The following is a 13,865-nucleotide window of genomic DNA, read 5'->3' as shown; positions in this document are numbered from 1 at the left end:
CTAAGGCACTGCATCGCAGTGCTAGCTGTGCCACTAGAGATCCTGGTCCGAGTCCAGGCTCTGTCGCAGCCAGCCGCGACCGGGAGAACTATGTGCGGGGCACAATTGGTCCAGTGTCGTCCAAGGTAGGGGAGGGTTTGGCCGGCAGGGATGTGGGTTCGTTTCCCACGGGGGGCCAGTATGAAAAAAAACCTAAAAACTAAACAAACCTAAAAACATGTATGCATTCACTAACTGTAAGTCGCTCTGGATAAGAGCGTCTGCTAAATGACTAAAACGTAAATAAGCTTTTTGTGCATATGAAACATTTCTGGGATCATTTATTTCAGCTCATGAAACATGGGACCAACACTTTACATGTTGCTTTTATATTTTTGTTCAGTATAATTTGCTAGGTTATTTTGATCAAATACACTGTTAAATTGTGTTTTACTGGAAATGAAAGTAGCTTACGGTACCGTTGGAGACAACTCATCTGGCTACATGCTGATCGGGGCTTATATTTTATTCGATTTTTCAAGTTCACCATCAGCAATAGTTTTGCTTGAAACAATCAGTATATGGTCATTTTTAGATATACAGGGTAAAGTTGATCATTTCATAACAAAGACAATTACTTTTGCTACCCACACTGCATGGCTGAAGCAGGGAGAAGATGAGGTCACTCCGGTCTGTAAAAACCTTCCAAACTGTCTTAACCATTCAATTATGACTGGGTGAAATCCCAAATTCTGCTATACACAGTGTACAAAATATTAGGAACACCTTTTTCCCTCTGAACAGCCTCAATTAATCAGGTCATGGACTCTACAAGGTGTCGTGTTCCACAGGGATGCTTGCCCATGTTGACTCCAATGCTTCCCACAGTTGGCTGGATGTCCTTTGGGTGGTGGACCATTCTTGATACACACGGGAAACTGTTGAGTGTGAAAACCCAGCAGTGTTGCAGTTCTTGACACTCAAATGGGTGCGCCTGGCACCTACCATACCCCGTTCATAGGCACTGAAATCTTTTGTCCTGCCCATTCACCCTTAAAATCCTTTGAACGGTCGCCACCCCTTAATCCACTCTGAAGCTGGTTTAATAGGTGACCTCAATAAGGGGTCATAGCTTTCACCCGGATTCACCTGGTCAGTCTGTCAAGGAAATAGCAGGTGTTCATGTTTAGTACACTCATTGGCTATGTCATAGCACATTTTAAAAGAAATATTGATACATTACTAGCTCTAACATGTTTAATCTGCAAAAATGACTAATTGGTGGTTGGTGATTTTCAGAACTGTTAATGGGGTGGTAGACGCCCAGTTTTCCTTATGGCTCAGCTCAGGGGCCTACATACACATTTACTTACATCAGCTCGGACAGATCCAGCTCATGAGCTCCATCAGCAGTAGATTTGAATTTAGAGTGGAAAATGAATGTTTATGCAACAAACGTTAGTGTATTGCATCAAACCGAATAGCACGGAATAGTTTCAAACTAAAATGTATTGTTCCTGTATCAGAGCCCATTTATCTAGATAAGTGTTGAATTCTCTTGAAAGGGAAATATGCACATCCCTAGGACCTTGATGTAATAGTTATTTTCTGTTGTCTTCCGACAACTGGCACACTCCGAACAAATGGAGTAGAATTTAGACCAACCATCTCCATCAGTTATTTGCTGTGATAAAGGACAATGCAAATCTTATGCACTCTGACCAGAATGGCCTTACACCACTAATTTAATTTTTAAAAAATTAAGATCATGCATGGTTGGTCATAATTTGTTGACGTTCTCGGATGTACTCCTCCCACAATAGATTTGATGGCAATGAAGTTACTCGTGTTTGTTAGACTTGGTGTCAACCGACTCACTCAGTACTCACTAAACTCTGAAGGATGCAACTAACCGGTGCCCCCGCACATCGACTCAGTACCGGTACCCCCTGTATATAGCCTCGCTACTGTTATTTTACTGATGCTTTTTAATTATGTTATTTCTTTTTTTAAATTTTTACTTAACACTTTCCTTAACTGCATTGTTGGTTAAGGGCTTGTAAGTAAGCATTTCACTGTGAAGTCTACACCTGTTGTATTCGGCGCATGTGACAAATGCAATTAGATTTGAACTCCTAGATTTGTGCTCCTGGCATCCAAATAGTCTTTGGAACAAACAAGATCAGTTTCCCAGTCCCTGCCGATAAAAAACATCCCCACAGCATGATGCTGCCACCACGCTTCACTGTGGGGATGGTGTTCTCGGGGTGATGAGAGGTTTTGGGTTTGCGCCGGACATAGCGTTTTCCTTGATGGCCAATTAGCTCAATTTTAGTCTCATCTGACCAGAGAACCTTCTTTCATGTTTGGAGAGTCTCCCACATGCCTTTTGGCAAACACCAAACCTGTTTGTTTATTTTACTCTTTAAGCAATGGCTTTTTTCAGACCACTCTTCCGTAAAGCCCAGCTCTGTGGAGCATACGGCTTAAAGTGGTCCTATGGACAGATACTCCAATCTCTGCTGTGGAGCTTTGCAGCTTCTTCAGGGTTATCTTTGGTCTCTTTGTTGCCTCTGATTAATGCCCTCCTTGCCTGGTCCGTGAGTTTTGGTGGGCAGTCCTCTCTTGGCAGGTTTGTTGTGGTGCCGTATTCTTTCTATTTTTTTAAATAATGGATTTAATGGTGCTCCGTGGGATGTTCAAAGTTTCTGATATTTCTTTATAACCCAACCCTGATCTGTACTTGTGGTCCTCTGTAGCTCAATTGGTAGAGCACGGTGCTTGTAACGCCAGGGTAGTGGGTTCGATCCCCGGGACCACCCATACGTAAAAATTTATGCACACATGACTAAGTCGCTTTGGATAAAAGCGTCAGCTAAATGGCATATTATTATTATTCTCCACAACTTTGTAACTGACCTGTTTGGAGAGCTCCTTGGTCTTCATGGTGCTGCTTGCTTGGTTGTGACCTTAACAGTGTTAATGTATGTGTATTAAAAAAAAAAATATATATATATATATATATATATATATATATACACACACACACATACAGATCATGCAATACTTATTTTGCTCACAGGTGGACATTAACTAATTATGTGACTTCTGAAGGTATTTGGTTGACCAGATCTTATTTAGGAGCTTCATAGCAAAGGGGGTGAATACATATGCACGCACCACTTTCCCGTTATTTATTTTTTCAAATTTTTTGAAACCCGTTATTCTTTTCATTCCACTTCACCAATTTGGACTATTTTGTGTATGTCAATTACATGAAATCCAAATAAAAATCCATTGAAATTACAGATTGTAATGCAACAAAAAAGGAAAAATGCCAAAGGGGCTGAATACTTTTGCAGGGCACTGTACAAGCATTTTTCATGCTTCATATCCAAATCCTCAAGTATCTAAAATTGATTGTGTAGCTCAAGTTAATTATAGAGGATTTGGAAGAGCAAAATAATGCTACTACAGGTACCATTGACTTTCATTGGACTGTGCCACAAAGGCAAAAAGCAAGTATTTGGAAACAAGGCCAGGTACAAAAAAAGCATTGATTACTTTCACATCTTGTCCATAGACTGGACAGGGCAAGGAAACCAATATCTTTTTGTAATTTGGGTGAACTATCCCATGTATAATTAAACTGCAAAATATTGACAGTTGTTAACACAGCAATTACGAATCGACTGTAAGACACTAGAATTTACTAAGTGGATATAGCAAATTGTACAATTATTCAAGACCAAATTCATATTTCTTATAAACCTTTATTTTCTCCATTTGATGTTTTACTCAAATGGGCACTCCACCTTGCCGCTGTTGATGTCGTCAATGACATCATGGGGAGGGCGGCCATCGATGGTGCAACCCACAGACTGGGCAGTTCCCAGAATCTCCTTGATGGTTCCTGAGAAAATAGAAAAGGAATTAGGACCAGCAGTCTACACACAATACCCCATAATGACAAATCAAAAATAGATTTAGATTTTTTGGCAATTAAAAAAAAAGAAATACTGAAATACGACATTTACATAAGTATTCAGACACTTTACTCAGTACTTTGTTGAAGCACCTTTGGCAGCGATAACAGCCTAGAGTCTTCTTGGGTATGACGCTACAAGCTTGGCACACCTGTATTTGGGGAGTTTATCCCATTTTCAGGTCTCTCCAGAGATGTTTGAACGGGTTCAAGTCCAGGCTCTGGCTGGGCCACTTAAGGACAATCAGAGACTTTTCCCGAAGCATCTCCTGCATTGTCTTGGCTGTGTGCTTAGGGTCATTGTCCTGTTGGAAGGTGAACCTTGGCCCCAGCCTGAGGTCCTGAGTGCTATGGAGCAGGTTTTCATTAAGGATCTCTCTGTACTTTGCTCCATTCATCTTTCCGTCGATCCTGACTAGTCTCCCAGTCCCTGCCGCTGAAAAACATCCCCACAGCATGATGCTGCCACCACCATACTTCACCATAGGGATTGTGCCAGGTTTCCTCCAGACGTGACGCTTGGCATTCAGGCCAAAGAGTTCAATCTTGGTTTCATCAGACCAGATAATCTTGTTTCTCATGGTCTGAGAGTCCTTTAGGTGCCTTTTGGCAAACTCCAAGCGGGCTGTCATGTGCCTTTTACTGAGGAGTGGCTTCCGTCTGGCCACTCTACCATAAAGGCCTGATTGGTGGAGTGCTGCAGAGATGGTTGTCCTTCTGGGAGGAGGGACTCTGGAGCTCTATCAGAGTGACCATTGGGTTCTTGGTCACCTCCCTGACCAAGGCCCTTCTCCCCCGATTGCTCAGTTTGGCCGGGCCGCCAGCTCTAGGAAGAGTCTTGGGTGGTTCCAAACGGCTTTCATTTAAGAATGGAGACCACTGTGTTCTTGGAGACCTTCAATGCTGCAGAAATGTTTTGGTACCCTTCCCCAGATCTGTGCCTCGACACAATCCTGCCTCTGAGCTGTAAGAACAATTCCTTCGACCTCATGGCTTGGTTTTTTCTCTGACTGCACTGTCAACTGTGGGAAGTTATAGACAGGTGTACCTTTCCAAATCATGTCCAATCAATTGAATTTACCACAGGTGGACTCCAATCAAGTTGTAGAAACATCAAGGATGATCAATGGAAACATGATGCACCTGAGCTCAATTGACTCTCATAGCAAAGGGTCTGAATACTTATGTAAACAAGGTATGTTTTGTTTTGTTTTTAAAAAATAAATTAGCAAACATTTCTAAACACCTCTTTTTGCTTTGTCATTGTGGTGTATTGTATGTGTTGAGGGAAAACATTTATTCAATCCATTTTAAAATATGGCTGTAACATAACAAAAGGTGGAAATGGGGTTCTGAATACTTTCCGAATGCACTGTATAAATGTTCTAGTGTATGATAAAGGCGCAATTTTGTTCTAGGCCTTTCAGCACAGAGTTGCCCACTGTGTGGGCAGCCGTGTTTCCAAAAGCTGGGTCCATCTTAGCCTCCACTGGGCTATACTCTGACTGGCAAAGTGGCAGGTGATTCAAGAATGACGTGAAGCTGAGGGGATAGGCATGGGCTGGGCTCTTACCAGAAAGCTCCCTGGCAATGGAGCGGGGCCTCATTGTGCGGGCGACTGTCACGATCTCGTCAAAGGTCACACTGCCGCTGTGCTTGACTGGAAACAAATAGAAGACTTTAAAACAAGTACACCCTGGATCTCTGAATCATTGATACAGGGCTTACAGCAACAAAATCCCATGACTGACACTTCAGTCGATCTCGGATTGTCTGTTCAGCCAAGTTACCCTCCCAATACATTTTTTTAAAGTCATGACCATCAGGCTTTTAGGGATTGAGGATATTTTTTTTAGCTTTATCTTGGCCAGGTCGCAGTTGTAAATGAGAACTTGTTCAACTGGCTTACCTGGTTAAATAAAGGTTAAATAAAAAATACATGTATTAAACTGAGTTTGACCACTTCCGGTCCCCGGGGGGTCCATGGTCCTCCTCGGGAGAAATATTATGAGAAGCTCAGATCGTAACTTTTTTTTTTAAAGGGCATGCTATCCAAAATGAAAATAAAATGCTGACACCAAATACAATTTCCATTCCAGAAATTAGCCAAGTAACAATGGTAAAAATGTTAAATCACCTATAGCCCAACTGATGCAGCATATTGGCTATAAATACATAAGCATGGGATTTGTCCATCTGCATTTACACCCTTTGGATTCAACCACCTGATTGATATTTTAAAGAACTATCGATTTTGGGGGTTTCTATTACAAAGTATGTCATTGCCATTTTAAGACACCATTGCCCCAGTTTACAACAAAAATATGCAAATATGGACATATGTAAATGTATGTAAAAATGCAGTTCCCCTTTAAGAGCTCTGTTGCACAGTTGTCCAAACCATGTGTTAAAACGCCGGTTGGAACTGCATTTTGAAAAATTATGCCGCGCGCCATTTCAGAAGTAGAGAAATAAACGTGGTAGCAATGGAAATATGGGAAACCACTTTTTAACAAAGGAGAAAACTGCTTTCAAGTGTTTATCCCACAATTGAAGAGTTGTGCATTGGCCTCGTCAGAATACGTTTCCTTCCCTACAGCTCTCGCAACTTTAATGCGCCACAAGGACCATTTCTCGCATAGCACACAAGCCGACTAGGTAAATAGGCAAATTATTCTACTATGTGGTTGTCCATTTTAAGAATATTACATGGCAAAAATAGTAGCACTGGAAAGTTACCACATCCTGAGTGATAAAGCATAGGCTTTGAATTACTTTGCCAGCAGCTACGGTACACTACACACCACTGTTTGAGTTGAGCGCCACAATAGTGGGCATTATATTGTTTTTCATTCCCTCATCTGAACATCGGAGTATCCGCAACAGTCATGCATGTCAGTTCAGTGCAAACAGTGAAAAAATAATTTGGGAATATATAGAACAGACATGCCATCTCCAAACCAGCCCCCCAGAGATGTTTTATTGCGATCTAGACGAATCTCAAAACTGACCTCCAGAATCCATATGACGGAAATCCGGTGCAGTGACTGAGAACGTTCACCTGTTGATAGTAGCAAGACCAGATGGGACAGCTACGCAACTAACTGAATGGCTCCTTTCGGCACAGAGCAGGGCCGGTCCTTGCCGCCTTAGGCGAGACCCAAAAACAGTTTAAAATATATATTTTCTGGATGTTGAAAATACACATTTTCCCCCGATGTTGAAATCAGGCACATTTTTTGTTCTGAATGAAAGTTGAAAACACGTCATTTTTAGACATCTATGTTTGAGCCAAATCAAGGCAGGTCAAGACTGGACTAAATCTGAACCAAACATAGAAGTCTGATTTAGTCCAGACCAAAAATAATAATTCAAGGCCGGTCTGGACCGGAACCAAATCTGAACCAAACATTGGTTTAGATTTTGTCCAGACCAACAACCAATGTCCGTGGATGTGGAAATCGAGGCTGGTCCGGACTGCCAAAAAGTCCTCAGGTGTAGCCAACAGTGTTGCCTGAAATTGAATTTCATGAATGCCCCTCTGTGGTAAGCCTACCGTTTGTAAAACACCAAAAAAAGTAGTCCAAAAGATGTCGGCTCGTGCTTACTGGGGTGTAGCCTACCAAGTCGCCACAATGGAATTTTATGAATGCCCATCCATGTGGTAGGCCCACCATTTGTAAAAACAGGCCGTTACATTGGCTTTATTAGTCCTGATTCCCGTGACTAATCAATTTGGCTATTTAAGCTCTGAATATCAGCTACCCAACTTTATCAGAAGTTATCGTGAGCCTATTTGCAATGTGTTTACACAGTGGGAAATGCAGAAGTGTTTTCCTTTTCGCCATGATCAGCTTGTCAACTTGACGGATACAAACATGAAACCACTGATCATGACAATGGGGTGAAACTCCTGGACAACAGTAGAGATTGTCCATTCCATATGGTCCATTTTACTTTGACCTGTCCTGTTTTTAGGATATGTTGTTTGTAACATGACAGCGCATTTATTTGATTGGGCGCCATTTAGGTTAGGTTATTTGAGCGGCGGACATGCATGATGTAAAACATTTACGTCATTTAGCAGATGCTCTTATCCAGAAAGTATCCGTCTCATTACATTGTCATACATTTTATCTCCAGCCTGTAGGCTACAGAAAAGGCCACACTACCATATCCTATATCTGCTACATGATACATGTTAGATGAATTTGACGGAACGTTGGTGGCGTGCCAGCAAATTGGGCACTGTCTATCACAAGGCGGCATCAGCGCTCACCTAAAACCACATGAGAAATTGTTTTTTGGCAGAATTATGTGAGGTTTTAAATGTTGTTGGTGCGTCTTGGTCAGTTTAGCTCAGTAAATGCCGCCCTCGTCAATCTGCCGCCCTATACGGCTGCCTAATGAGCAGTTTGTGCAACCCTGTTTCCTAGAGATTTGTCCATCTTAGCCGCCACTGGACTATACTCAGTCACAAACAAGACAGGTGACGGGAGGCTGGAACGTGCCAAACTACAGGTTTAATTTAATGAAGACAACCTTGTTTAAAAAAAAATTGCATTAGTCATCAGAGGAGAAAGCTCAGGGCAACTTACTGTTCTTGACCTTCTTCCTGTCACGAGGGGGCTCCTTCAGGGCCTTAATGATCAGAGCCGAAGCAGAGGGCACCACCTCGATCTACAATAGACAGAAGCCACGTTAAAGCTGGGATGATTGAAAAACATTTCAATGGCCAATCCATTTTCAGGGACTCTGGTTGAGGGAACAGATTTGGCACGTACCGCTGCCTGCCTGTTCACGATGGTCAGCTTGACAGTGATCCTCAGGCCCTTCCAGTCTCCGGTGGCCTTGGCAATATCATCGCCAACCTTCTTGGGAGACTGAAAGCAAGGAGTACAGATTTAAAACACAGAAGAAGCTTCAAGCGTGACACTTCAAACGGTGATCAATAGTGACAAATTCAGGGGAAACAGAAGGACAATATTAGCATTTGTTTCAGGCCTTTCAGCACAGAGTAATCCATTGTTTGGGCAGCCCAGTTTCCTAGAGATGGGTCCATTTTAGCCTCCACTGGACTACACTCAGACTGGCAAAGTGGCGGGAGGCTAATCTGCAGACAATGGGTACTCCAAAAATTACCACAACTCACTTTAAATGAGAGGGTTGGAATGGTACACTTACCAGACCCAGAGGTCCAATCTTGGGAGCCAGAGCGGAGGTGGCACCAACTTCTCCTCCTGTGCACCTCATGTACACTGCAAGGTAGAAAAAGAGAAACTGGTTATTTATGAGAAGAAATCCATAAGATATGAGGCATAGGTTATTGGTGGTTCCTGAGTAAATACAGTGAAGGAATTAGCATGAGTCAAAATGCTGTTAGTATTAGGGCACCATTTTGATCCAGGCCTTTCTGCACAGTTGCCCATTGTTTGGGCTGCCCCGTTTCCTAGAGCTGGGTTCATTTTAGCCTCCACTGGATTATACTCAGGTCCAAGACACTGGCAAAGTGGCAGGAGGCTAAATCATAATAAAGCAGGTGATTCAATGACTGTCCCAATGCTTATGGAGGTGCACTATAGGATTTAGGGTGTAAGTTAACTAAAAGTATATTCCCCTTTATGGTGAATACTGGATTTCTCAGTGACTAATTTGAAGTATTATAGCAGTTCTTTCTAATAAGTCTTAGGTGCTGTCTAAGAAGTTGGGAGTCAGTCAAAATGGTTACACCCTTTGCAGAACTGAATAGTAGTCAGATTTCCTACCATTTATTGCAATCTCATGTGAAGTGCCAAACATGATAGGATGGGGCAAGATAAAGCGCATTTGTGGTCCACTGAATTGGAATTAGGTCTACGCCTATGCATCAGTACAGTAAACCTATTGAACATTTGCTGACCAAATGCCACTCCATGGTGAAGTTTCTGATGAACTCCACCAATGGATGAGAGCAGAGACCAGGCTTTGTGGAATTCAGTGCTGACTACAGAGTCGCCGAAGGACAATAAAAAATAAAAACCTGTACCTATGTTTGTCCTCTGTAGTTGCGTGCCTTTGTTAGCTGAAATCCAGACTTTTTCAATAATAATAATAAGCCATTTAGCAGATGCTTTTATCCAAAGCGACTTACAGTCATGCGTGCATACATTTTTTTGTGTATGGGTGGTCCCGGGGATCGAACCCACTACCTTGGCGTTACAAGCGCCGTGCTCTACCAGCTGAGCCACAGAGGACTACCCATAAACGTTAAAGCTGCAATATGTAACTTTTTGGGCGACTGAGCAAATTCCCATAGAAATGCGAGTTATAGATCTCATCATTGAAAGCAAGTCTAAGCAGTAGATCTGTTCTATGCTTCCAAGTCTTAAAGGGATACTTTGGGATTTTGGCATTGAGTCCATTTATCTAGATTAAGCATGCTAGTACATTTACATTTTAGTCATTTAGCAGACGCTCTTATCCAGAGCGACTTACAGTTAGTGAGTGCATACATTTTCATACTGGCCCCCCGTGGGAAACGAACCCACAACCCTGCCATTGCAAGCGCCATGCTCTACCAACTGAGCTACAGGGGACTAGTAGTTACCCATAGACTTCCAGTCATTGCGCTAACGCTAGCCAATGTAGTCGGAGCAGAATTCCTCCCGAGTGGCGCAGTGATCAAAAGGCACTGCATCGCAGTGCTAGCTGTGCCATTAGAGATCCTGGTTCAAATCCAGGTTCTGTCGTAGCCGGCCGCGACCGGGAGACCCATGGGGCGGCGCACAATTGGCCCAGCGTCGTCTAGGGTAGGGCCGGCAGGGATGTAGCTCAGTTGGTAGAGCATGGCATTTGCAACGCCAGGGTTGTGGGTTCGATTCCCACGGGGGGTATGAAAAAAATAGATATAAAAAATGTATGCACTCACTAACTGTAAGTCGCTCTGGATAAGAGCGTCTGCTAAATGACTAAAATGTAAATTCCAGTGGCACAGCAGTCTAAGGCAATGCATCTCAGTGCTAGAGGCGTCACTACAGACCCTGGTTTGATCCCAGGCTGTTTCACATCCGGCCGTGATCAGGAGTCCCATTGGGCAGCGCACAATTGGCCCAGCGTTGTTTGGGTTAGGGGAGGGTTTGGCCGGGGTAGGCTGTCATTGTAAATAAGAATTTGTTCTTAACTGATTTGCCTAGTTGAAATTAAACTTTCTTCACCGTGGAGTTAAGTCAGCTAATTTAAAATATGCCATGCCAAAAGCCCATCATTGACTTGCAAGTGCAGGTACCATTGTGTGGCTGTGCAAATGTGAGCACTAGTTCACTTAACTAGGGCACCTAGGCTGAAGCCAGCCTCAAGTCTCCAATAATGATGAATTAACTGCTACGTAACTGTAGAATAGTCCAGCTACCTGTGCTGAATAGTCATCCAAACTTGTAAAGATGCTAAACCTGTATGTAATTACCTAGACTTGTGGTTCCAACCTTTTTCGGTTACTGTACTACCAACTGAATTTTGTCTGCAAGGAGTACCGCCCCCCCCCCCAGCGCATTTTACCAGTAAGCCTATGGTCTCGAGTCTTCTCAAGTACCTCCTGGGGTCCTAGTACCCCTGCTTGGGAACCACTGACCTAGACCACATGCAGCCCGCCAGGAGTAAGTTAGTAAAATATAATTTGTTGCAGTCAAATCAATTAGTCTATATGCATCGTCTACCATTCAATACCTGTGAAATGTCTAACTTATTTCTAGCGCTTACACTTTACAATCTAGACACGTGTCAGAGATTGCCTCCTGAAACCAGATGCACCCACGTAGTGAAAACAGAGCAGCAGCTACCTGGCTAGGCTAACATAAATAGCTAGACCTGAAATTAATGGGCTATATAGTTAGCAACATGTTACGTCTGAAATGGGATATATAACTAACGTTCTAATTTCGTCTGAAAGGTTTAAACAGAATCTCCCATCATGCAATGTTCACTTGAATGTATTATGAGTAGATACTGTAACGCATTCACAGTAAATTCAAGACAAATGTGGTGTTTATCCTAGCTAACGTTACCATTTTATCAGCTCATTGCTGAGAAGAGGCCTGCGCCATCATGGATGTGCCAGACAGAAGTCGACTCCATTTTGGATCTTATCTGAAACAAATCATTTTACAGTAGATACCTCACATACCAACTTTAGTCTCATTGGGGTCGAATTTGGGAGGCATGATGCTTCAGTAGACGTTGAGCTCAGTTCAGCTGTAGTTTGTGAGGGTGTCGGATGAACCCGGATTCGGGACGACCGATTACTGTTGCACCTTCACCGCTAAAGTGATAAAGGAAAGAACAAGCTTGGGGCGCGTGGAACGCTATACAGAGAGAGTGTCGCGCGGGATTTGGAGGAGATGACGCTCCGTCATTCACAACGGTCCAATCTATCTGCGATCCTTGGGACGTCTTCTTCTTCTTTGATGAGGTTTAACGGCGGTTGGCATCCAATAAATATTGCATTACCGTCACCTACTATACTGGAGTATAACTCCCTTATGCCTTGCTTCAAAATTAAAATAAATACAAATACATATATAATAATACTGTAATGACCTGACTAGATCATAAAAGAACAACTGTCCAGACAGAGGATTGAGTTTACGAATGGACGGTTTATTAAACCAACTTTACACAGGCTACTGTTTGGCCGTAGCCCACGCCAAATAAATGAAAGATAACCCACAAGCCAATCGTGACCTTCTCTTGTGAAGCCCAGACGTAAAGAGAGAGAACAAAGGCTAAACCTGGTCTTAACTTCCAATGCTCCATCCCCCTGCCCAACCCCCCTCCACGCCACTCCGCCAACCGCCAGGATGCCCGGCATCAGAACATTCCAGGCATTCCCGTGATTGGCAGATAGCAGGTTGATTGACATGTCGGACCCCGCGAATACTGGGTACTGGTAGGTACAACACAACCATCTACTAGCCTAACACATAACACACAGCTGTCTGTGCGGGTCGCTACAATACTTATACCCGACCATCTTACACTACACTCACAAAACATACAAATAATAATAAATACCATACTCCACTATTTAAATCTATTTAGTCCTACTTCAGGCCAACAGCCTGAAAGGATGGGACACCGCCACTTAACACACCCTGTAACTCTTCTGATGTCAAGTCTCGCACACCCAAAAACCTCTCTGCAGCTGCCACTACAACCTCTATTTTCTGCGACTTACGTTCCATCCCTGCAGTACAGTTGATAACTATTGCTATAAATGCCAAAAATCCAATCTTACTGAAACATATATCACTTGTTGGTGTATCCCTCTGTACTGGTACAGATCTACTACTCACACCTCCTCTCAGGATCCCTCCCCCTTGACCCATCTTCCTCTACTTTCTTCTCTGCCTCAGCATATGACAACTTCTGCACTACTCTAACCCTGGAAACCTCAACCTGTCTCTCTCACATGGGACATTTCTGATCCTAAGCCCCATGGGCACCCCTACAATTAACACATATCACTACTTTCCCCAATGCTACACATTCCTTTGTCTTATGCACACTACTGCCACATGCCCATAAGCTTGACACCTGTAACAACGTAATGTATTCGGCACAAAAGCTCGTACAGGATAACTTATACAGCCTAACATCACTTTGTCAGGCAAAGACTCAGCATCAAAACTCAAAAGAACAGACAATGACTCTTCTGTTTCTCCATTCACGCCACCCTGTCTGTGTCGCACCAAACGACAAGCATCACAAACACTGGGAATCTTCCCCTTCAGTTGGTCAGCTTTCACATTTACCGCTACCCCAGTAATCACTCCTTTCAATTCCTTGGGACGTCCCTACCCCAATGAAGTTTACATTTAAAATGGTTATGGGTTAAGGGTAAAGGTTAAGGTTAGGGGTTAAGGAATAG

At 43.1% G+C, this 13,865-nt stretch overlaps 1 protein-coding gene across 1 annotated transcript; it reads right to left on the bottom strand.

The window, feature by feature from the left end:
• Positions 1 to 3,732: 3,732 nt before the first annotated feature.
• On the bottom strand, positions 3,733 to 12,279 carry LOC311099690 (large ribosomal subunit protein uL11-like). The gene is made up of 6 exons (XM_084140407.1): positions 12,123 to 12,279; positions 9,149 to 9,222; positions 8,749 to 8,847; positions 8,563 to 8,644; positions 5,538 to 5,624; positions 3,733 to 3,892 (listed from the first exon to the last, which is right to left on the bottom strand). The coding sequence occupies exons 1-6, from the start codon at positions 12,157 to 12,159 to the stop codon at positions 3,774 to 3,776; spliced, it is 498 nt and encodes a 165-aa protein (XP_083996533.1). The 5' UTR covers positions 12,160 to 12,279; the 3' UTR covers positions 3,733 to 3,773.
• Between the last annotated feature and the right edge of the window lie 1,586 nt (positions 12,280 to 13,865).

The sequence above is a fragment of the Coregonus lavaretus genome (genome assembly GCF_964263955.1).
Source record: "Coregonus lavaretus genome assembly, chromosome: 24".
NCBI lineage: Eukaryota > Metazoa > Chordata > Actinopteri > Salmoniformes > Salmonidae > Coregonus > Coregonus lavaretus.
Note: the sequence above shows the minus strand (reverse complement) of the source record. Positions and strands in the feature narration are given on the sequence as shown.